The sequence below is a fragment of the Phoenix dactylifera genome, chromosome 12, assembly GCF_051530095.1.
Source record: "Phoenix dactylifera cultivar Ajwa chromosome 12, Ajwa_hap1_PhDact_Kaust_v1.1, whole genome shotgun sequence".
NCBI lineage: Eukaryota > Viridiplantae > Streptophyta > Magnoliopsida > Arecales > Arecaceae > Phoenix > Phoenix dactylifera.
Window position 1 is genome coordinate 22,510,451 of NC_143201.1, and position 22,391 is coordinate 22,532,841.

General features: G+C 37.5%; 3 protein-coding genes across 6 annotated transcripts; 1 reads left to right on the forward strand and 2 right to left on the reverse strand.

Annotated features, from left to right (window-relative positions):
* Positions 1 to 445: 445 nt before the first annotated feature.
* LOC103718993 (signal peptidase complex subunit 3-like) lies at positions 446 to 10,178 on the forward strand. Of its 3 annotated transcripts, XM_008808034.6 has the most exons (6): positions 446 to 767; positions 2,236 to 2,283; positions 6,028 to 6,090; positions 7,766 to 7,819; positions 8,860 to 8,946; positions 9,176 to 10,178. In XM_008808034.6, exons 1-6 carry the CDS (start codon positions 642 to 644, stop codon positions 9,299 to 9,301), a joined length of 504 nt encoding a protein of 167 aa, XP_008806256.1. In that variant the 5' UTR covers positions 446 to 641; the 3' UTR covers positions 9,302 to 10,178. The 3 variants fall into 3 exon arrangements, with proteins under 3 accessions (XP_008806256.1, XP_088565254.1, XP_088565253.1); XM_088709128.2 differs by lacking the exon at positions 6,028 to 6,090; XM_088709127.2 differs by lacking the exon at positions 2,236 to 2,283 and having other exon boundaries at positions 500 to 767.
* A 1,348-nt stretch (positions 10,179 to 11,526) lies between these two features.
* On the reverse strand, positions 11,527 to 13,562 carry LOC103719017 (tetraketide alpha-pyrone reductase 2-like). 2 transcript variants are annotated; one of them, XM_039130144.3, is made up of 6 exons: positions 13,345 to 13,562; positions 13,098 to 13,270; positions 12,680 to 12,868; positions 12,243 to 12,405; positions 11,879 to 12,068; positions 11,527 to 11,765 (listed from the first exon to the last, which is right to left on the reverse strand). In XM_039130144.3, the coding sequence occupies exons 1-6, from the start codon at positions 13,448 to 13,450 to the stop codon at positions 11,603 to 11,605; spliced, it is 984 nt and encodes a 327-aa protein (XP_038986072.3). In that variant the 5' UTR covers positions 13,451 to 13,562; the 3' UTR covers positions 11,527 to 11,602. The 2 variants fall into 2 exon arrangements, with proteins under 2 accessions (XP_038986072.3, XP_038986073.3); XM_039130145.3 differs by having other exon boundaries at positions 11,527 to 11,760; positions 13,345 to 13,558.
* A 4,170-nt stretch (positions 13,563 to 17,732) lies between these two features.
* On the reverse strand, positions 17,733 to 19,127 carry LOC103718994 (transcription factor MYB8-like). Its single transcript, XM_008808035.5, has 3 exons — positions 18,920 to 19,127; positions 18,679 to 18,808; positions 17,733 to 18,452 (listed from the first exon to the last, which is right to left on the reverse strand). Exons 1-3 carry the CDS (start codon positions 19,056 to 19,058, stop codon positions 17,996 to 17,998), a joined length of 726 nt encoding a protein of 241 aa, XP_008806257.1. The 5' UTR covers positions 19,059 to 19,127; the 3' UTR covers positions 17,733 to 17,995.
* Between the last annotated feature and the right edge of the window lie 3,264 nt (positions 19,128 to 22,391).

Genomic DNA, 22,391 nt, shown 5'->3' on the forward strand with positions numbered 1-22,391 from the left:
TATATATTTTTTTTTATATATAAGATTTAGATTGAAAAAAGTTTGATCGATAAAGCTATATTAAAATAATTTATAAAATTAGCAGAAAATTCAATCAAGCTTGCTTGATAATCCAAAGAGGCTCTAGGCGTTTTATTGCGCTGGAGAGACGTACCAAGTCGGATCGGTGATAAGGCTCTGAATCCGAAGGCTATCAGGGTTCTTTTAGCCAAAAAAAGGCTATCAGGGTTCCCGGTGCATCTTTTGTAAAAAAAGAATATATATCTTTTTTTTTCACGATATATAGATGATTGGATCGTATCCCATACAGATCTTAAAAGCATTTCAAATTTCTTTATTCCCTCATCTGCACAGATCTCGAAGCAGTCACTAGGTGATTTAACGGTGGATTCGCGCGAAGGACGTGCAGGAAAGTTACGACCTCTGTCCGGGCTCTCATCGGCCCAACTAGACGGGGGTGTCACGAGGCGTCGAAAGATTTAGCCATGTGTCACTCCATTCCGTTACACGGTCTCCTTCTTCCTCCGATCCTCTCAACTGCGTGCACATCGTAGCTCTGAAGACAGGATCGGGTCGGCGAAGCTTTGTCTCTTTCTGTTCTTTCTTTCTAACGTCAAAGGGGAAGGGGGTGAGAAAGAGAGATGCATTCGTTCGTGTACCGGCTGAATACCTTGGTCACCTTCGCCGCCGTCCTCCTCGCGATGCTGTGCGCCGCCGCCTCCTTGCTCGACGCCTTCAACTCCCCGACCGTCCACGCCCACGCCGAGGTCAACCATCCAATCCTCTATCTTTGCCCCTTTAATTAACCTAGACCTTGATTCCAATTCCAAATTGAAATATTTTGTTTTTTTTTTTTTGTTAGAGGAGTGCCGTTCTGTTCCTCTCCCTTAATCTCCATTTAATTGTCTGTGGCAAGGGTTTCTGAGTCTATGATGAGTTGTGAAATTGCTGCCTTGGTTATTCACTAAGAATGCCTTGATATGTAGTACAGTATCATAATATCTTGTTACTTTACAACTTCTTAAATTGATGCACATGCTTTTCTACAACAAAATGCTTTTGGTTAGATAGCGAGAATTCCTAAAATCCAAGAAATCATGGAATTGGAACTCTAATTCCCCCCCCCCCCCCCCGCTTCTCAAATTGTCTTTTTTTTTTGTATCTTTGAGCTTTCTCAAATTAACAAAAACACATGTCCGCCTAGCACCCAAAAACATAGATATGTAAATTTAAGGAAGTGGTAGAAGCGTTAAGTTGAAATTAAAATCGTTCAAAAATAGTCACTAGTACTGTCATAGAATTATATTTTTTTTTCTCAGGATGTGATTTTGCTCTATTATGAAGTTGAAAGGAGAGTTTTCCAAAGAATCTGAACCCAATGCTTGCTAGAATTTAAGATTGAAGGCATCAATTCAATGCAGGCTAGAAGGAATCAATGAAGAATTCCCACTCAACTCAAGCTGCTATCATTATCCTAATAAGTGGTTGTTTTGCGTCCATGCCCATAGGAAGAATACCAATCTCACCAGCCTTTTTTTAAATAACATGAATTATCATAGGGATGATTTTGGTTGCATGGAGTTTGTTTGCATTATAGGGTTTATTTTGGATGCCCAAGAACACACGTGTTGTGTTTTCCTCATGGGTGCAAACTGTGGTCATTTTGTTTAATCGAGGGATGGTTGCATAGGAAATGAACAGCATAGAGGATTGGGGATGCCATTGATTCTGCAATCTCAAGATTCTTCGGATACTACTAACAACCCTTTTAATTGGATTGTCATATCATGTGTGTGGATTTTGCCTGGCAGAGAGAGAAGATATGGCATGAGAGAGACGAGATAAATGGGAGCAAAAGAGTGGATTTTGCTTGCATTGCACGTACTAATGCAATTCCTCTTATTTTATAGATTTGGTGATCGCTAATTAAGGGGTCAGAAAAGACTAAATGCCCTTATATGTTGATCAGTTACTAGGCAGCCCTCATATTTAAGTGCACGAATCATGCGCAATCACAACAAGCCCTCATATCCTCAAGCCTTAATCACAATTAGCAAGTATATGCCTGGATCTGCCAAACCTCTTCTGTTATGGTTCTTATATTGCATTGTTTTTTGTCATTTTCTCTTTAATAACAATTACTTCCCTAGAGGATAAGTACTGCTCAGTGTAGATTATAAAGATGCTAGGTCTTACCATCCGTAAGTACATAATCACCTCTTCTTTCTCTTTCAGGTCATCAAGATTAATCGATTTCGAAAACAGTTGAGTGGAAACGATGAGGTTAGGCTTTTTTTTTTTCATTTGATGTGCTATTGCTATCTCTATCTTAGAAATAAGTGAGAACACATCTTTGATCAGCAATTACAATCTTTTCAGTTGGTCAATTGCATATTTTGTCTGCATTTTTTGTCATTAGATGACGTAGAAGATCATAATATCTGTTACCTATTTATCTACTATGCTGTTACCTTTTTCTATTTGTATAATATACTCTCACAAAAATACATTTGCTCATTTGGGAACTTGTGCTGTGTGTTTTGACGGCTAATGATCATAATGCTCATGATTCCAAAATTGAATATATATATATATATATATATATATATATATATATATATATATATATATATATATGTGCTTATGTACTTTGCTTTGGTAAAATGTCTGTCAAATTTTGACTGTGTTTTTGTTGCATTTATTAACATGCAATGGCCCAATTTTTTTTCCTGAAGATACTTGGTAATTCAGAGCACAATTCCGGTATTTTCTGAAAGTAATTTGCAACAAATACACATTTAATAATCTTTTTGTCATGGCTGTGTTTAGTCTTATGATCCATTTTACCTACTTTGACTGCAAGATTCTCATCTTTCTTCTGTCCCAGATGCATTTCCTTTTAAACACTTATCACAGACATATTTCTTTTTAAACACTTAAATCACAAATAAAATACAATTAACATAAGGTTCAAAATTTATGTCTCGTCAGAAACAATTTTTTTCACACTTATTTTACTTAATATATCCTTTACTGGCAACACTGTCAGACAATACCTCTAATGTTCTGCAAGCACCAAAGTTTTTCTTAGACTAATAATGAATTTCATTTTCTGAAACAGAACTTTAAGGATACATCATGATGTTTACTTGTTCTATCCTTGTTCTCTTTTCTTGAAAATAACACTTTAAGAGAATGAAGAAGAGGCGAAGAAGGAAATATATAATAAATGATTGCAACCATGACATTGATGCTGGTTATTGAGTCACATTGGTTTTAGAAGAGGGGGGTGGGGGGGGGGGGGGGGGGGGTGTTTACAAATGCAACCCAAATCTCATTGCATTCCCTTTATACGGCTAGTATATGTAGTTGGGCTGCATATGGGCTGAAAAGATGGTTTGCTGAGCACCATATGGATCCATATGTAGTAGGATTAAATATTTTGGGGCTGCATGTGCATCCTACTTGTTATTGCATGACCATATATGTGGCTTTTAGCACTGTATATCATGAGGTTGGCCACTGATTGCTAGCCAATGCAAAACGGGGCATGTTGATGGTTGGGTTAGATGGGGGTTTTAGATAAATCAGGTATCTGTATATCAATAATGTCAATATGTTATATGCTATAATTATAACTTAAGAATTAAACACTAAGTAATAAGCACAAATTGCTGGATGTTATTGTTATTGATATTGCCATTATTTATAAAATATTACTATTATTATTAAATAAAAATATTTATTCTTTTTTAGATATTTGAAGCACTAACTGCATATGCAGCATGCATAACGTGTGTGCTTTGTCCGTTGACTGCCTGTATATTGTAGCTACCTTGTGAAACATGGACTTGCCAACATAGTTAAGTGCGGGTTACCTAAAAAAAAGAACTCTTTAAGCCACTCTCAAATAGCCTATCCATGCTTAAACTTCAATTTTGTTATAACTGCCTTTACTCGTCTAATTATTTTTTGACGTGAACTTGAGCTGTTCACTGGCAGCTCCTTTTTTTGACTTTCAAAAGCCCAAAGTCCCCTTTTTGTCCTTTACATCTAACAAAACAGTTGAGATGTATTCTTCCTTGTATAAAATAAATCTGTATCTAATAAGCAAATTTAGAAATTAGAATTTCTTTACTTAAAATTAACTAAATATAGTTTTGGCATTTTATTTGTATTGCTAGCTTTAACATGAACGTGCTACTTAAGATTGACTCACTCGTTTGGCAGTAGTCTGTGCATGATAGTATAATTTTCTTTAAACTTCTTGCTAACTTGGATTTTTGGCGTGGCCTTCCAACTACTGGCTCCTTAACTTGCTTTTGTTTCTGGTCTCCCTCTTTTCATAACCACACAAAGAATAAAATCTAAATCCTTTACCATGATGCATATCATTCTTATCCTTAAATTGTTTTTCTTTCTTTTGCTACCTCTTTTGATAACCACTCTAAGAATAGAAACTAAATTCTTCACCATGGCGCACACGTGTTTGTTGTCCTTCTGCAATTTTTTTTGCATTTGGCTCTGTAAATGTGAGTTCAATGGTATTCATGCTTAGTTTTGAACTTATTGAAAAATGCAGACTGAGATTGATGGATCATATAAATCAGTCCAGATTAATCCATAGTCTATCCAAGATTCGCCAGATAGCTGACTGCCCATCATCTTAGTGAAATTTTGACATGCTATACATTCCTCAGAATCTAATCCTTTTTTACCAAATATCTGAGAAAGACCTGCTGCAATCTAGAAGCCATCTATTGGTATTATTCCACTTAGTGCCTTGTTTTAGTTTACGGGAGTAACATCCTTAGGCATATTAGAAGGGTTTTTTTTTTGTCACAAAGCGAAACATGCTCAAATGTGGACTTATGTGGAGCTTACTTTCCAGTCCACGTTTTTGGAGCTTTCAGTTTTCATCCCCTAAAACTTTTGCTAGAAAGTTCAAGACAGTTTAACTGCTATCAACAGCAAAAGACATGCACAAATCATATTATTGTGACATCTAAATACAAACATGATAAACAAGATAAAGAAAATATAAACTATAATTGTTATCAAATTTATTCTCATTGTTGATCAAAGAAGTGGATTTAAAATCATGGCCTTTTTTTGCAGTAAAAGAGGAAACTTTTTTTGTTTGTGATTTACAAAAAAAAGGTTCTACAAAACAATTGTTTGGCCTTATGCCATGTGTTTAGACTGTATTTGGCAGCTTCAGATGTGATCTCTTGGGCTTTGGGGAGATCATCCAAATGCATTCTGTCTCATGCTTCCTGCGATTAAGTGCCAACCCATCAACACATTCCAGCATGGAAACATCTAGTATCATGGAACATGTCTTTGGGAATGTATTGCCCCTGTTCTGATTTACGCATTCTTGCATGTGTCATGAATGCAAGCGAACCATCTAGCATTGGAAGCTTGTCTATAACAAGTTTCTTCCTAGCCTTCATGCAAAGGGTACACCCATGGGTATTACACGATGGCGAAGCTTGATAGTTATGTCTTTTGATATGTTTACTTAATATTCTTGGACCAAGGCATAGCACTATAGCTTAACAAGATATCAAATACGCAACAAAATAAATAATGGCATAATCAAAAAGTAAAAATTATCCTGTCATTATCTTAATTTCTAACAGAAGGAAGAAACACATATAAAGAGGTTCGCCCCCTGATCTCTACTTTGTTCCCCTCTTGAATTGTATGTGGCAATGTAGAGTTTTATTCCTAAATTCTAAGGTCACCATTGGCTCAATATGTGAGTCCATGACTTCCTTGCGTATTTGACCTTATTGCATGTTCTGTCCTTATGGAAATGCTGAGATTATTTGATAAATTATCTTGACCTTGAACATTCATTTTGGATTGCTCTCTCTCTCTCTCTAATATATTATATCTGTGTGTATGTATACTTTTGGTTTCATGTTGCCTTAGCATGTGCCTTATCTTCTCAGTTATTCAGATACATATAACTATGAGATGCACAGGAAGTAGTATTCTGAAACGGTTACTATCTGGCAGGTAAGCTTGGCCCTGAACATTTCTATGGACTTGCGATCACTGTTTACATGGAACACAAAGCAGGTATTTTTGCAAGTTGTTCTTATAGTTTCACTGTTTACATATAACACGAGATTCAAGATTCATCTTCTAATATTTTAATATTTATAGCAAGTGCTATAAACGTGTTTTATAATGCTCTTCTGGTGGTCCACACCATTGTTGTGTATAGATAGATTAAGAGTTCTGGGTCCTTTGCTTCTTTATGTGTAAATTTTCATGACCATAAGCACAATGTATCCCTCCATCCTTCAAATTATTTTCTTGGTAGTTCTAATTATGGTACAAAGTCTGCTTATATTCTACTTAACATTCTATAATTTTATGCCTGTAATAGTCAACTATTTGCAAGATGACTTTGAACTCATATCTCTATGCTTTTGCTTGATGGGTAACACTTATTCTGTCATTAGCTTTGAAATCAATCAAGCTATGCCAAAATTTGCTTTTGTTGAAAGCTTTAAGTTTGATGTCACCATTGATCCTTAATCTTCTTCTTGAGGCTCAAAGTTTGAGAACAGTGTTTGAGATTTTTATGTCTTCTTTTCTTGAACAATCTATCATACTTTAAAAAGCCCCATATAGATGAATTCAACATCACAATTAGTTATTAGGTTATATATTGTTTTTGAGGACTCTAACTTGAAGAGCAGGTATTAGAAAGTTGAAACGGTGCAAATTTCTTCTAGCTGGCTATAGTCACAATATACAATTTGGAATTGTCAATCAGGTCATACATATAGCACATTATATTTGAGTCTGTGGCATGCTTACATGGACAAATACAGATGTTTCATGCAGTTCATGTTTGTCAAATAGAAGTCACAGTAGACATTAGAAATATGAGGTATGTGGTCTTCATAATAAAGAGGACAAGCAATAGTTTGTATATAAGAAAGCAATCAGGTGTTTTGACTGTTATAGTAAACAAGTAGCAGCTGATACTTATGTGCATTGCTTGTAAAAATCTCAATTATTTGCTATTTGTATGACATTCTGATTAGCACACGGGAGAGCGATAGGAGTCACATACATGATACACTTGAAGATTAAGAGGCTTACGATATGAGAAGAAATGGTGGGTTGCAATACTCATTCGGTTGACAGGGACAATAGCCCTAAGGCGCATTCATTATAATGGTAAGAATACCATATATGTTGTACAAGTTGAAAGATTGATTAGATAATATGTTCGAGAGTATTGATTTTAATAATACTCGATCATACATAGTCATGATTTAATCTAGTTTTAAGGTTCTTAGCTGATTTTTATTGGGCTTGATGCAATACCGCTGATCTTTTGGACTAATTTTAAGTGGTAAAACATATTATCATGGCTGGGAAAACCTTAGGGTATCCTGGTCATTCAGCTATCTGTTAGTGCTTAATCTAATAAGACATGAATAGGACAGAAAACTGCAAGACTGAAGACATCAGATCAGACCAGACATCTGCTTTCTTTTCATTCTTGTGCTTTCTTCTAGGTCATTTCCTCTTCATTCTTCTAATTCATACTTTCTGTTTGTTCTTTCAGTCTTTTAAAAGATATATTTTCTTGCTTATTTCTTCGTGGTTGTGGATGTTATTATGTGATCTAAGGCTTCTTTTAGAGATGTAATGTCTTTCTTGTTAATCTATCCCAAGGTTTTGATCATATATACGCTGCTCTGACCACCTATGTATTTTGATTTATATGCAGGTTTTTATCTTTCTGGCTGCCGAGTATGAAACTTCAAAAAATTCCCTAAATCAGGTAGGCCGTTAATTACGGCTCTTGCAGCAACTGCTGTCAACATTAATATTGTTGTTGTGCTCACTTTTATGGTTTGGTTTGCTTGTCAGTCTATAATATGTTGTAGGAAATTTGTGACCATTCCAGATATTGATAAATATACATGAAGATCATAATCTTGTAAATATCTCTTTTTTTTTTAAGTTCTTTTTGGACTCTACACATGCATATTGGTTTGCTACCATCCCCATTAATAATATCGGACTCCTACCTTCTCTTCATTTTTCGGTTAGTATGTTAGAAGAGCTTTTAGACATGTGATTGGAATTTTAGAGTTATTCCTGGGTTGCTTACTAAAATCCATGGAGTCACTTGGTAACTTTATTGTCAACTCATCATGTTTTCATTGAATTAGCCACTGCTTTCTGTTTGTTTTTTACTTATTAATAATGACCATTTTGGCTACAATCAACTTTGCAAAAAATCCAAAAATTGTATGGCTCCTGTTCTCTTCTTTGAATCCATTACTAGAATAATAATATTCAATGTTTTAAGGTATGTTTAATATTACCATTTTCCTTGAATCTCAGCTACCAAAGCAGGGGTCTGAATTTGTGTTTGTTTCTGGTATTATTCAATGTCCTTGCTCTTTGAAAAACCTAAACCATGAACCAGTCAATGTTCCTTGTGAAAGTTAATGCTGACATATGAGCTAGAAGCTTAGTCAGTGTGACCCCTCAGAGTCGTTCTCATTGTCCGGAATTTTAGCATGGTTTAAATTGGGAGAAATCAAGTAAAAGTTATTATGAGAATTAAAAAGTCGGGAAATATAGCCTTTATATTGTGTTAGATTGTGGAAACCGCAGATGTGTGGATTCAGTGGTCCAGGCTAATAATTTGATTATAATAGTAGACATGTTATCAGGGTAATGTTGCTTCCACCATTACATAACTGGGACACTTCTTCCATCATCATTTTGTGCTGTTGTATGCACTATGGTGTTACACAGGTTCTTACTGAAGAGCATTTCATATTGATTTTTCTGTTGTCCATTGTTCAGATTTCGCTATGGGATCATATAGTGCCTGATAAGGACCACGCAAAGTTCCAAGCACAGGTTGCCAACAAATATCCCCTAATTGATCAGGCAAGTTTCCTTAGAATCCGCACCTCCGTAAGTACTCACAGTGCAAAATTGTAAAAAGGAAGTATATTTCAGAGTACTCAGTTTGATTGATATTTTATAAAATAATGGTCTCTTTTGATTGAAATGAAAAATATCAAAAATGCAATGGACAGATTTCTTAGACTACATAATACTTTATATCGTAAGATTATATATCAAGAACCTAATGGTTTACATTTATTTTGTCCAGGGAAGCAACCTTCATGGTAAGAAAGTTGAACTTGCTCTCCACTGGCATGTTATGCCCAGGACAGGTAGAATGATTCAAGATAAGATGGCCGTGTCCAGTTTCTATCTACCTGGGACATATACATAGTTTATAGCATGTCCCATTGATCACTGATTGTCAGTGATAGTTCACGGGTACCATAGTCAAATTTTAGGTGAACTTCTATTTAAATATATTTTTTCCTAATGCCTATTGTTTTCTTTCTTGAAATCAATTTTGTTGCATCCCTTGAATAGAAACATTAATGATTATCAATGGTCTCGTGTATTACATCAAAGATGGGTACTTCAATTCCTTCTTTTTCCGTTGTCGCTAATAAGAGGAAGTGCTTTATAACTCTAATAGCGGACAAGTGCGGAAAAGATGAAAAAGTGTCCCATGCCACCTTCTGTCTTTGCCCTAAGAACCGTCTTCCCCTGTATGGAGCCACCGTCGTTCATCCTTGCTCATAATTTTTGCGGAGGCTTTGTTAAGTGCTAAATTTTTTTTCTCCGTGTCAGTAAATTGCAAGCAGTACTCATCACTCTGCCAAAGAAAAGACTTTTTATACATCATACACACACATACATATATTGATGGTTACAAACTTATATAAACTGATCTCACTCTTAGAAGTTTGTTTAATATACTGCAACTATGTACTTATTTGTGATGGTACTGTTAATGAATGAAAAGCAGCTCTCCGAATGGAAGAGGTGGTGGCCTAAAACTGTTAATTGTCTGACAAAGCCAATCCTCTTTTTACCTGAAAAAATAATGAAAAATAAAAGTTCAATGCTTTCCCTGGAGATTGTGTTCGATAAACCCAATATATGGGAATAGAACTTGCATGTTTGAATCAGATCTTTTTCTTGCTTCTTCTGATTTCTCTTGTGACCCCATGATCGGTCCATTCTCCTAAACCTCTCAATATTGCACATGTTTCTGTACCAAGTTCATGGTGAAGGATTTGGGCTATTTGTTTGATCATGTTAGTATATTGATATTGAGACGATTATTTCTTTTCATTTATTTCTACATGTGTTTCAATGTTCAATTATATGACTTGATATTTTCAGGAAATTAGATTTGCAATGACTTGTGGACCAGATTATCCCTTAGTCTTTTGGCTTAAGTGGTAAAATAGATCTTAGCTATCATGTTCCTCTGAAATGGAAGTGCTACCTAACCTAATGGGCTTGTCAGGAATCAATGTTGATGCAAATCACCATTATTCGAAATCAAAGTACAGGGGATAATGTTCCATACAGAGCCACAAAAGTCTTAGATGTGACTCGATATCAGACTTTTACGTAATGTTGAATCTTTTTCGAGATAATCTTATTTAATCTTGTTTGAAGTCATTGTTAAACTACTCCTCTAAAAGGATTCATAAAATTTGTAAGGAGACATCATGCGTTCAAGTTGACTGGTAGAGTCAAGGCCTAACTTTTGACTCTGAGCACTCAATTTGGTTGAATAACTGATACTGGTTGCAATTTCTACCACAGAATCTGGATAGATATGAAAGGTTCCGCAACTTTTGATCCTTAATTTGGGAGTAGGTAATTCTGACCCCAATTTTCAATGCAGTTCTGTGCCTAAAACCCAGGCAGATGTACTGCAAAACTACTAATATGAAAAGGTGTTGGCAAGGTGTGAAGAAAGAAATGGACAATGCAATGCTGTGTTATATAGGGAGATACCATGAAGTATTAGCCATCAATCGAGCGGTGAAGGTTTTTTTTTTTTTTTTTTCTTTTTGTTGTTGTTGCTCTTTCGAAGAGATTATTATCACTATCATAAACCTACCAATGTTCTTTTCCAGTTTCCAAGATCCAAGACTTTTTTTTGACCAAAAAAGGGATCTAGGACATTTACTCTGTATTTCTTTTCTAATTATTTGAAGTAGGTGGTTGTTTTGTATTTGTATGTATGTCTTCCAGTTCCACTTTTTCTCCTCAGAGATTATCACCATGCTAAACCTACCAATGTTGTCTCAAAGATCCAAGACATTTTAGTAGCCAAAAACGATCTAAGACATTTTTTTATATCCAAAAACGATCTAAGACATGTACTCTGTATTTTTTCTATAATTTTAAAAAGAAGACATTTCTTCGACTGTGGAAATACCCAGCACTTTAATAACGCGGATTTGGTCTAAAGCTCGAATTTGGCTTTCCAAAATAAAAAGTGCACCATGAATCCTGACACCGCCTACGACTTCCGAGATCATAAGTTCCAGCCAAAGCGTTGTTGTCTGACCTCCGGAGATGGTAGATCGAGCAGAGAAATCCATCTTTAGTCACAGAAAATTCTTGACGCTAATGGAGTAGATCAAAACACTCAAAACATCTTAAATTGATATAGATATAGCACATATTGCTGTTCCCAAGTGTCGGATGGCCTTCAACAACGAAGAGCTTCACAAGAATCCCTTCTCTTGGAGACTCTTGACGCAGTCATCAAGCATCTGGGGGATAGTCTTGAAAGGCGGCATCCCGAGGTCCCTGATCTTAGTGGTATCCATGCTGTGGGGGTTGTCCTCTCCATGCTCATCGCCACGCCTAAACTTTCCACAGATCCAGCAACACCATGTCAAGAAAGCAGAATCTCTAACAAGAGAAAGAGAGAGAGAGAGAGAGAGAGAGCTCAAAAAGCAGAAAACAAAAAAGGAATTCTCACTTGTTGGGGATTGGATAGGATGGATATTTGGCTCTCAGCATCTCCACAATCTCGGACCAATCAGCTACGCTGCCTGAACAAATGAGCCTTCCTGAGGCTCTGCTCTCCTCCATTGCCAAAATGTGGCCGAGGACCGCATCATCGATGTGCACGAATCCCCCCTTCCTGTTAGGATAACGAGGGCGCTCTCCTGCTTGCCGATTTTTGATGGACAAGAAGAGCAAACGTGTGTGTGACATTTATGACTTCATTTGATTAATATAATTAAAACAACTGGACATATTACATATATATATATATATATAGAGAGAGAGAGAGAGAGAGAGAGAGAGAGAGGCCTTGGATTTGGACTATAATGCTTCACCTTTTATGATGGATAGTAGCGTTTTGAGGGTGCTTGTGGGCTGTGGCGTAAGCAACGTCCCTACAACAAAAGATGGGAGCACAACCACAAGACTAATGCCATATTCCTTTGCCAGTTGCCATGCCTCTTTCTCAGCCAGCGTCTTAGCGTAAGCATACCACATCTGCCATTCAGCCCAAAATCCAAATCAAATCTAGCATGCTGCTCGATCTCCAAGTTGCTACACAGCAAGTGGCGAAAATAATAATAATATTAATTCCTACCCTACCAATAACGCAGAATACCAGAGGCCGGTGCAAAGATCTTTTCCATCTTACTCAACTTCAAGAATTGTTCTTGAATCGAAGCATTTTTATTGATGTAAAGAATTGCTAGAGCCTGATGGTCTTTTGAACTCATTAAAAAGAAATGAAAGGTAGATAGATTGAGAGGATTACGTTGTATCTTTTGCAGTACTCGAGGTCACTCCAGTGCGACTCGTCGAGCGGGGAGGCGGCAGTCACATCGTCTCGATACCTGAGTGCCGCGCAGGAGGAGGTGAGCACGACACGCCGGACCGAGTTTGCTTTAGAGCAGGAGTTGAGCACATTTGCTGTGCCTCTAATGGCTGGATCAATCAGAGCTTCCTGCAAAACATTTTAATATATATATATATATATATATATATATATATATATCATATCTATTATTAAGCGATTTTTTGAGGTAAGTTCATGCATAGTTCAGAGAATATTGTTGTCATGATGCGCAGATAAGGAACTAAAGATTTGGCCTATGACGTGAGTAATTCTGATCATGGATAAGAAACACAACAGCTAAATGATGATGCCCGTATGCTAGCTGGAACCCTGCTACCTGAATGTTTTGGCCAGGGAGAGCATACACTGGGCTCGCCGTGTGGAAGACGCCATCAGCTCCGTCCACGGCCTCATCGAAGCTTCCTTCAACCAACAGATCAGCCTTCACCAACCTGAGCCTCTCCTTGGCTCCATCAAAGCTCCATAAGAAGCCAACCTTGGCCTCATCCCCTTGAGAAGAAACCAAAGAAAGTTGAGCTTTTAATTAGTCCAATATAATTGAGACATAGCAGGGCCCTAACTACCTGGATCTCTGACGGTGGCCCGGACTGTGTGGCCTTTGGCCAGCAGTGCTCTAACGAGGTGAGAGGCTATGAAGCCCGTCCCCCCGGTCACGCAATACTCCGGCATCTACCCGCTGCTTCCTCCTTCACTCTTTTTCGAGGAAGTTCTTTCTTTCTTTCTTTACACTTTGTGCACTCTTCCACTCTCGGTCTTCTCGATCTCTCCAGTCTCCGCTCACAGTAGTCGGTTAATTATTGGCGTAGTTTTTCTGACATGTCACTATCATAATATATTTTTTTGTTGTTATCATTTCTCCTTCCTTTTTCTTTGCAAAAGGCCCCACAGAGGTATTGGATGCATCGACTATCATAAACTTTGCAAGTCAATTACTGCAAAGCCTTCCTTGGTACCAACATTTTCTTGGAAAAAGTGCTTCCCTGAAGACTCGATTTATATAATAAATTGATGGCTTCACACGTGTATCTACAAGATTTGCCGGCCAAAATAAATCTCCCGATAACATGATAGTTCGGTTTAGCTCCAAGAAGTTGAGTGCCTCTTGGTGGGACTAGAAGAATCCCTTTACGTACCAACTACACTATTGCCCGTAGTTTGTGGAATGCCATCAAAATTCAATGAAACGGAAATGGTCATACTTTGGACCGGTTGGAAGTGAAGAAAATTTCAGCCTCCTGGAAGAAAGTGGGAGACTAACATTGTGCAGCTCTGTATTAAAAAATCTTAAAAAAAGAAATGCAAGAATCTTCACTAAGAAGATCTTCTCCGTTTACGCAACTCTTTTAAAAATATTGTACACTTTCCACAGTTGGCGGCACTTGTATTCTAAATAGAATAGATCGTCATGAGAAGCTATGGTGCAGCTTTGTAACCTTGACGCACAATTTAGCAGACTGAATTTTACTAGCTTCTTTTTGTATTCTGCAGGCTTCTTTTCTTTTTTTTCTTTTGTTCATAACCATTTCCTATACATAACTTCTTCTATTAATAAATAGGGAGAAGCTTCCTCCTTCCTCCAATTCTTTTTCACAAAAAAAAGAAGATTAGAAGGGTCCCAACTCTTTATATAAAGCCGTAAATGCTCCAAATTTTTATCTTATGAAACATGCAATGCCCTAAGTAAGGCTATAGCTTCAGCTTCCCCTACATTTTCTGTCATTATTGCTTTTGAAGATGCAGTGTGCTGCATGGATGTAATTCTCGCTTTGTCCTCGTGTTAAATGGGATTTTTTTATTCTGTTAAAGACAAAAAGAGCCCATGGCGACCATATTTCATTTAATTTGGATCTGATGCTGAATTTTTGACTACCGGGGATTTGTCCAAGGAAACATTTATTGTCATCCCCAAGTCAACGCACTCATACTGATAATGAAATAAATCAAAATACTACTTATAAATTTTTTCCGAGATGTACGTAGCATATATTGCCGTTTTCGAGTGTTAGATCGTTGCCATGGTGGATTTCAAGGATCTCACAGAAATCGCCGCTCTTGGGAAAACTTGATGCAGTTGTCAAACATCTAGGCAATAATTTTGAAGGGTGGCAACCCTAGCTTGCTAATCTTATTCATCTTGAAGCTGTGTGGGTTGTTCGTGGTAATGCAAGATCTATCCCTTGTATGTTCAAGATCTTTTTTCATTTCTCCTTCTCTTTTGTTCACACATTTTCTTTGCAGTGGCCTTTGTAAGGTGTTGTTATTTTGGCGTAATAGTTCATGATTTTGATGATCTCTTATAGCTTTTTTACTCTTTTACTATCATTTTTTTAAGGAAGGATAAAAGATGAAGTATGAGTTATTTATCTCAAATTAGTGTTTATATTTTTAATGTGAATAGAAAGTTGATTTACATTAAATTTAACTCTATTTACCGGCCTTCTAGTTCTCATATTTAATCCTAGAAAACTATGGCTGCCAAGCTTCCGAACCAATAAGATGGCTTACTATCTAAAACTACGTTTATAATAAGTTATTAGACAAGTACTTTTGCTTTTTCCTTTAGTCGTATTCACTTATCCCATCACTTGGTATCAGATTCTAGTAAACCATGCTTTAAACACCAAAATGGAGCTAGAAAAGAATACCCATCTGTCTAACATTTGAAGTAATGTGCATATAGATTTGCCCAGTCATGTTCAAGACAACGATCGAAGAGGAGCTAATTTCTCTCAAAAGGAAGATAGGTATAGGAGTTAAGAAAATCGGGAAAAGGCTATGGCCTCATAGGAAGGAGAAATTATATCCTAAACCACGTGCACCACATCACTTGCTCAAATTCCATTTGAATCCTTCTTTCGCATGCAACCCAAATTCCTTTTATGGAATCTTGGCGGTGCGTCGTTTGCACCCTAAAATGTTGTGCAATGCAAACGAACAACCATCCAACGAGATGCCTTACATGCCATATACGATACGTTACTATCGATAGCTACTCTTCTGATGATAGCTATCAAGTGTTGCACAGTATTCTGCGATGCATAAGGTCCTAGGTCTTGACATATCCATCCTATCATGCTGTGCCATTGTCTATGGTTCCTTGTCGAGTAGAGCAGTGGAACTCATTAGCAAGAAAATCCTGTCCAAAACTCCTCAAATCCAATGATTGCTGTGAATTGCATTGGTACGTCATTAATCATCGGACATGTGAGTTTAGAAGGGCCATTGGATCCACCCCGTGAGGGTTCTCTAGACGCACGCAATTTGTGAACTCTTCTTGTTATTATTATTATTTTTTTTTTGTTGATGATGATAAGGGAGGCTGAGCTGCCTCAAAGACTTCTAAGGCACCTATCAAGGGTGTCTATCAAAACTATGTTTTTTATTTGTTGTTGGGCCCCGGGTGGGGGAGGCTCCTGTAGAAAAGGATTTACGCAAGTTGGGTCTCCAAACGAGCTGAGAGAACCATTGAGCTGGTTGTGTAATCCTATATGTGTATGAGAGACGTCGAGCTTGTGCTTTGCCTAGTCAATTTATATATGACTGAATTAAATAAATAATTATTAGTATCCTTTTTTTATAGTTATTATATGTAATAATTCTGGTTTATATTTAGTTCTTAGATACTAATATAAATATCTTTCAGCTATAATGTTGATATCTCACTGTAGAATAAAATATAGAAGATTTCTAGCTGGCTTTGGATATAACTCTTTTGCGAACGACTCAAGATTGGCTTGACTAAAATCAAACTAAGATTGAGCTAGGCTTACCTTACTTAAGCTTGACTTCTTTACATTCTTAAAGACAACATCCAGGATCTTGTTTTTATTTTTCAAAAATATCACTTAAGTGCCTTCAGCTAGGATATTTCGTAGAAATATTAGAATAATTATGCATATTGTACATCATGGAAACATCTCCTAGAGATTTGCCCGAAAGACCAACTAGTACTTAGACTGTAGCCTAGTATATATACCCGGACCCAATCTTCGATCTCATTAGGCATCATATAGAATTTTATTAAAGATCAAATGTCTAGGTGCTAATGCCTTAACATGGACGATCGGCATTAATGCTTTCGAAGCCTAATATCTAGGACATCTCCATTGGTGGCAGATGCTAGCATGAATAGAGAATATTGCAGTTTATTTCAACTAAGATGGAATGCCAGAAAATTTGAAAAAGATATAATTCAACATCGATGGACAAATAGATTAGACATTTAAGTTTCAGTCACAATATAAAAATAAGACTAATTATTAATAATGCATTTTTTAATATTTAACTATAAAATATTAAAGATTGTATAAGAAAGGTCGGAAAATCGGATGCAACGTATGTTACCATTTTCCGGAGATACAAATACCAATTTGTATATGGATGTTGATGCAAATATAAACTGACATATCGGAAACCTTGATACACATAATAGAATTCCGATATACTAGGATGCTGTTTTGTAAGAAATTAAACATGTACATTCCATTTTTTTTAAAAAAAAAGAAAAGAAATTTTTTTTGGAACTCAATGAGGCGGAAAAGGTGGTGTTGATTTTGATACACAGTAGAGGAATCACTTGCTCCTTTGTTTGACTACCATTTTCTTCAGTTCTAACACAAGTATTATTTTAGTCTTCTACATGTATATACTTAGTCTCGTTTTTGCATTCATATGTACTAGTTTCTTGACATATATAGTTATATCTTTACACACTTCTGTGCAGGGTTAAACATATATAAAATGGCTATGAAATCTAAGGGTTAAAATAATTATATATAGTTATTGAAGTTCAATATAATTTGTTTTGATAAATTAGAATTCAACTCATAGTTAAGCTTTCTTGATTTTTACAACTTGGGCAGCTATTTAACATAATTTCCATCTTTTTATCTATGATTTGGACCAGCATTGGCAACTTGAATGGTGTACATGCATATTAAAATGCAAAGGGTTCTTCTGTAAATTTGGAATATCTTACTGATATGCCAAAAATCTATGACTGCATCATGGAAACAAACAGTCTGCACTGCCATATCCATTTCGTTTCCCTCTCTTAGCCTTCCCAAATCTTAATACAAGCACAAGATTAGCCTTAGAAAAGAACCATGCTCTCGCTTCCATGATAGCTAGGTTTCAGAACAATAAAGGATCTCTCCCCTTACCCACTTTAATACCCTAATATTCAACACTAATCCAACATCAAGCATTATCAGGTTATCTAAAGAGGAGGAGCGTATGGTTGGTTGCATTCCCTAGGTCTGACGGTGCCTCCAACTCTGCTGATTCTTGGTTCCACTCCGTAAGTGTAGTAGATGGAGAAGGAACGGACATGGTAGGATCAAGGTTCAAGTCGGGCAGCACGTTGGTGTTGTCCTCCAGGCTGCTCGCAGAATCTTTTTTCGGTGGGAGGCAGCTCGCAGTATCAGACAACCGATCATTGTCCGTCGTCGAGATCAAGGGCCGCCATTCCTTACGTTCATGGTTCACAGGTCCACCTACCAAGGTTTCGTTCCCCGAGCTTTGTGGCCGGTGGAGAGAGAGGGTCTGGCTGACATGGTGGTTGTTGGGATCAATCCCCATATTTATGAGCTTCCTCCTCAGATGAGAATTCCAGTAATTCTTCACCTCATTATCTGTTCGTCCAGGCAGCCTTCCAGCTATCAATGACCACCTAAAGCCAAAAAATAGATAAGCAATCCACGATAAGCGTACTTCTCATAACTTCCGAACATGGTTATATATATATATATATATATATATATATATATATATATATATATATATATATATATATATATCCATATGCACATACACAAGAGTAGAAATCCTTAATTTCTACAAATTCATTGGTACTAGAAAGTATATATTACTGGTTCTTCATTGAAAGCTAAGCGTACCGGTTGCCAAGAAGAGCATGGAGCTTAATGATGAGGTCCTCTTCATCCTCTGAGAAGTTCCCTCTCTTGATATTGGGCTGTAGGTAGTTGATCCATCGAAGCCTACAACTCTTACCGCACCGAAGTAGTCCTAAGAAAAGAATCTAGAAACAATTATTCAAGGAACCAATGCAATCACTCATAACACTCTTCTTTTTTTAGCAAGATCAGTCATGATACTCAGACTTGTGGTGTGTAACACCTGCAGCCTTGGGGAGAGATCTCCAAGAACCTTCTCCATGGGCGCGGATGTAGTCAATGAGCTTCTTATCCTCCTCCTTCGACCATGCTCCCTTGTTGGTGTCTTGCTTATCGCAACAAGGCTTCCTCATTGTCCTCATTGTTGTGTGTGCGAGAGAGAGAGAGAGAGAGAGAGAGGTGTCGAGGAGAGGGCAATGGGGAAGAATATATAGTAGAGATTCTGGGGGTCTAAAGAAATGGGAGGGCTGAGAAGGAGTTGACTATTGGCCAGAAGAATGGTGGTTTGGGATCGGGGGGTGTGAGGGAAAGTGTGGCCTGTTAGTTGCGGTTGGAAGTCGTGGTATTGTTACATTTGCTACGACCGCTAGCAAAAAAGTAGCCAACCTGTCGACGTGAGATTTCTTCCAGAATGGTGATAGAAGCTGGTTGGTCACGCGCTCCCTCTCTGACCGATAGCTTTCCATCCCCATGCACCCCTCTCTCATCGATCCTTTGTGCGCCCACGGATCAGCTTGAAACTTCAATTAAAGTGCTGTTCGACATTTAGCCGTCCAAGATATGAGATCTTTTTGGGCTCCTATTCTGCTCCTAGAGCGTCTCGCTTGGTGTTCTTCACCTAGAAGGCCCCATCTTCGAGCTTCCTCAAAGTTAATTTTGATGGATGTGTACTGGATGGTGGTAGCAGAAGAGGAGTGGGCTTCGTCGTTAAGGGTCTAAACTCTAGGGTAATTGCGGCTGGTGGTTTCCAGATTTTCGATACCTCTGTCCCGAGGGCGGAGTTGAGGACTATCTTAGTGCTTGAGGGCGACTCGGTTATTGTCATTGGATGGATCCAACAGAGTGTGCGAGGGGTGGGTAATTACCATCCACTCCTTAGGGATATTCATGAGATAGTGAGAGGTGGAATGGCCCTGTAGGCTAAGCATATGTATCGAGAGGCCAACGGGGCAGCAGATTGGGTAGCCTTCTATGTGGCTAATCACTCTACAGAGACCTTGTGACTGGGAGAGAGAGGGCTATCTGGTGCCTTCCAAAATTTGTTATCTTTTGTTTTTTTTTTTAGTGTATTCGTACCTGCTATGTATGATACATCTGTTTTCAGCAAAAAAAAAAAGGGATCTTTAGTACTTGTTATATTTCCAAACAATGATGTTGAAGGAAATTCAATGGAATTTAAGTGATCGCACAAATATGGTGCTATGAAATTATAATACAAATTTTGCATGTAGAAAAACAAGTTACAGCTCCTCAGATCAACCTTAGATAAGCTTCCTTTGGAACAAGGCTTGGGATGGGGCACCCTTAACCTAGTCCAGAGTGAGCTACATAGTATAAGCTTAGACCCACCAGAGCCGAAAAGGTTAATAATCTCTTTGACCAGACTAACCATGCCAGAGTTGAATGCCGACGCTTAATCGGGATGATTGGTCCTCACCAGCTGCAAGATTTTTTAGCTAGCTAGGCTGGCACGTTGCAAACCAATCGTTCTCACCCTTAGGACGTGAAGACTTTAACTATACGAGGATGAAATCCAGTTGGCATATCACTACTTTTAGAAGAAACAAATAAACACAACATGGTAGCCAATATCTATTGCCTTTAAAGGAACCAAGACTAGTTATATAAGGACCCATGTGGGCATGTGTTTAGTCTTACATCGATTATTTGTTGGGTAGATCTTGGGTACTTATATAGGATCAAGGAACTCAAATAATACCTTCCAGCTAGCCATTTTGGATGAGATCCTGGGTTGTTGCAAATGGTATCGGAGCGGACCTGGCCTATAACCTATGTGGACTAGGGGACACTGTAACACAGATCCATTAGTGCTGACCATAGGCCGATTGTGGTGTTTGTGATTAGATTTGAATGGATTTAAATCTCTAGTCTGACGAGGACGTCAGGATTTAAACGAGGAGAGTATGTAAGAACCCGTGCGGGCATGTGTTTAGTCCCACATCGGTTATTTGCTGGGTAGATCTTGAGTACTTATATAGGATCAAGGAACTCAAATAATACCTTCCAGCTAGCCATTTTAGGTGAGGTCCTGGGTTGTTGCAAGTTATTTCTGTCTCTTTTTTTTCTCTTTCTTTCTCTCTTTTTTTTTTTTGACAAAATCCAATCCCTTCTTAACTGTTATAATGGAAAGTTTGTATAATCTATTGGGATCTTATAAGCCTTGAGCTCAACCTCACGCTTGATATTATAGGACATATACGAACATTTCGGCCACAAATTTTTGCTTAAAAATAATTTTTTGTCTTTTTGTTTTTTTGCATTTATGCAGCATAATTCTTTCACACTCTACCTTCCGGTCTTCGTACTAGCTAGACCGAAAAAAAACTAAATTTTGAAGAAAAAAAATCTCTAAACCTTGAGAACATGGACAAATGGAGAGTGTTTTATTTTCTCTCACTAAACATGGGACCTATGTAGAGATAGAAGCCGGGCAGTTTTTTTTTTTGGGGTATTCGACCTATCTCAAACTTTAATAGGACTCATTTAGCAACACCCTATAGGGGAAGGATTTGGAATTTAAAACTAAAATCCATTAAGACTTTGGGATGGGTTTGGAATTGACCCTCGAATATCCGTAAACAGAACTCAATTATATAATATATATAAATATATATTATAAAATTTTACAAAAATATATATATGCAATGGAGGGATAAGGGGATTATAGACTTAATATTGGTATTATGGATTGTGGTTATTTGTTTAAGTTTGAATTGGAAGTTTGAATAGGTATCCAATTCGACTTGAATAATCTAATTTGAATAAACATTAATCGAACGGATTTGGGTACCCAACAGATTTACCATTTTTTGGTGGGATGGGTTTGAAATTTTTAGGCAATTTTTTAATCAAATTTTGAATGATTGGATTCAAATACAAGTAGAGCAAATTTTGCAGGTACTTTGTCCACTGTCAATCCTAGACCTATGGTTCCATTAAGCTATCGCCAAGCTGGTCGATCATGCTCATATCCAAAGAATGAAGGATAATGGATTGGTTAGTTGTTGGATGGGGATAGCAGGCCAACCTAGGTACTCCTGGTCTGCATGGTACTGAAGGACAAAACTGAGGTTTGGTGAAACTTCGACACGTCGAGACCACAAACATAATAGATAGACAAAGAGGTCGTGTATATCTTATTCTTATCCAAAGCATGCATGAAGCGACCGTAAAATTTTTAGCTGGATCAGATCCTGGAGGACCAATCCAGCTGTAAAGCAACACGTACAAATGCTCATATATACGCTCTTATCCTCTTTATTCATTTTGTGCATATTCTAGCCTTGCGGTTGGACTGATCCACCACCTCAGCATTGGACTCGTTCCACCCAAGAACCACTCGAAGTGACCCCTCAAATTGGTTCCTAAGGTCAACATCTAGGGCCTACAATTGCAGGTGCCAATGGGACGTGTCGTTTTCAATTGCTTGGCATCCTTATCTACCACCAAACCAA

What these genes read in the sequence shown, in the direction of transcription:
- LOC103718994 (XM_008808035.5), bottom strand. Translation starts at nt 19,058, where the DNA reads ATGAGGACAATGAGGAAGCCTTGTTGCGATAAGCAAGACACCAACAAG. An exon ending in ATCTCTCCCCAAGGCTGCAG is followed by an intron (nt 18,809 to 18,919) that starts GTGTTACACACC and finishes TTCTTTTCTTAG; the next exon opens with GACTACTTCGGTGCGGTAAG. An exon ending in CATGCTCTTCTTGGCAACCG is followed by an intron (nt 18,453 to 18,678) that starts GTACGCTTAGCT and finishes TTTTGGCTTTAG; the next exon opens with GTGGTCATTGATAGCTGGAA.
- LOC103719017 (XM_039130144.3), bottom strand. Translation starts at nt 13,450, where the DNA reads ATGCCGGAGTATTGCGTGACCGGGGGGACGGGCTTCATAGCCTCTCAC. An exon ending in GGCCACCGTCAGAGATCCAG is followed by an intron (nt 13,271 to 13,344) that starts GTAGTTAGGGCC and finishes TTTCTTCTCAAG; the next exon opens with GGGATGAGGCCAAGGTTGGC. An exon ending in TCCCTGGCCAAAACATTCAG is followed by an intron (nt 12,869 to 13,097) that starts GTAGCAGGGTTC and finishes AATGTTTTGCAG; the next exon opens with GAAGCTCTGATTGATCCAGC.
- LOC103718993 (XM_008808034.6), top strand. Translation starts at nt 642, where the DNA reads ATGCATTCGTTCGTGTACCGGCTGAATACCTTGGTCACCTTCGCCGCC. An exon ending in TTACATGGAACACAAAGCAG is followed by an intron (nt 6,091 to 7,765) that starts GTATTTTTGCAA and finishes ATTTATATGCAG; the next exon opens with GTTTTTATCTTTCTGGCTGC. An exon ending in AATATCCCCTAATTGATCAG is followed by an intron (nt 8,947 to 9,175) that starts GCAAGTTTCCTT and finishes TATTTTGTCCAG; the next exon opens with GGAAGCAACCTTCATGGTAA.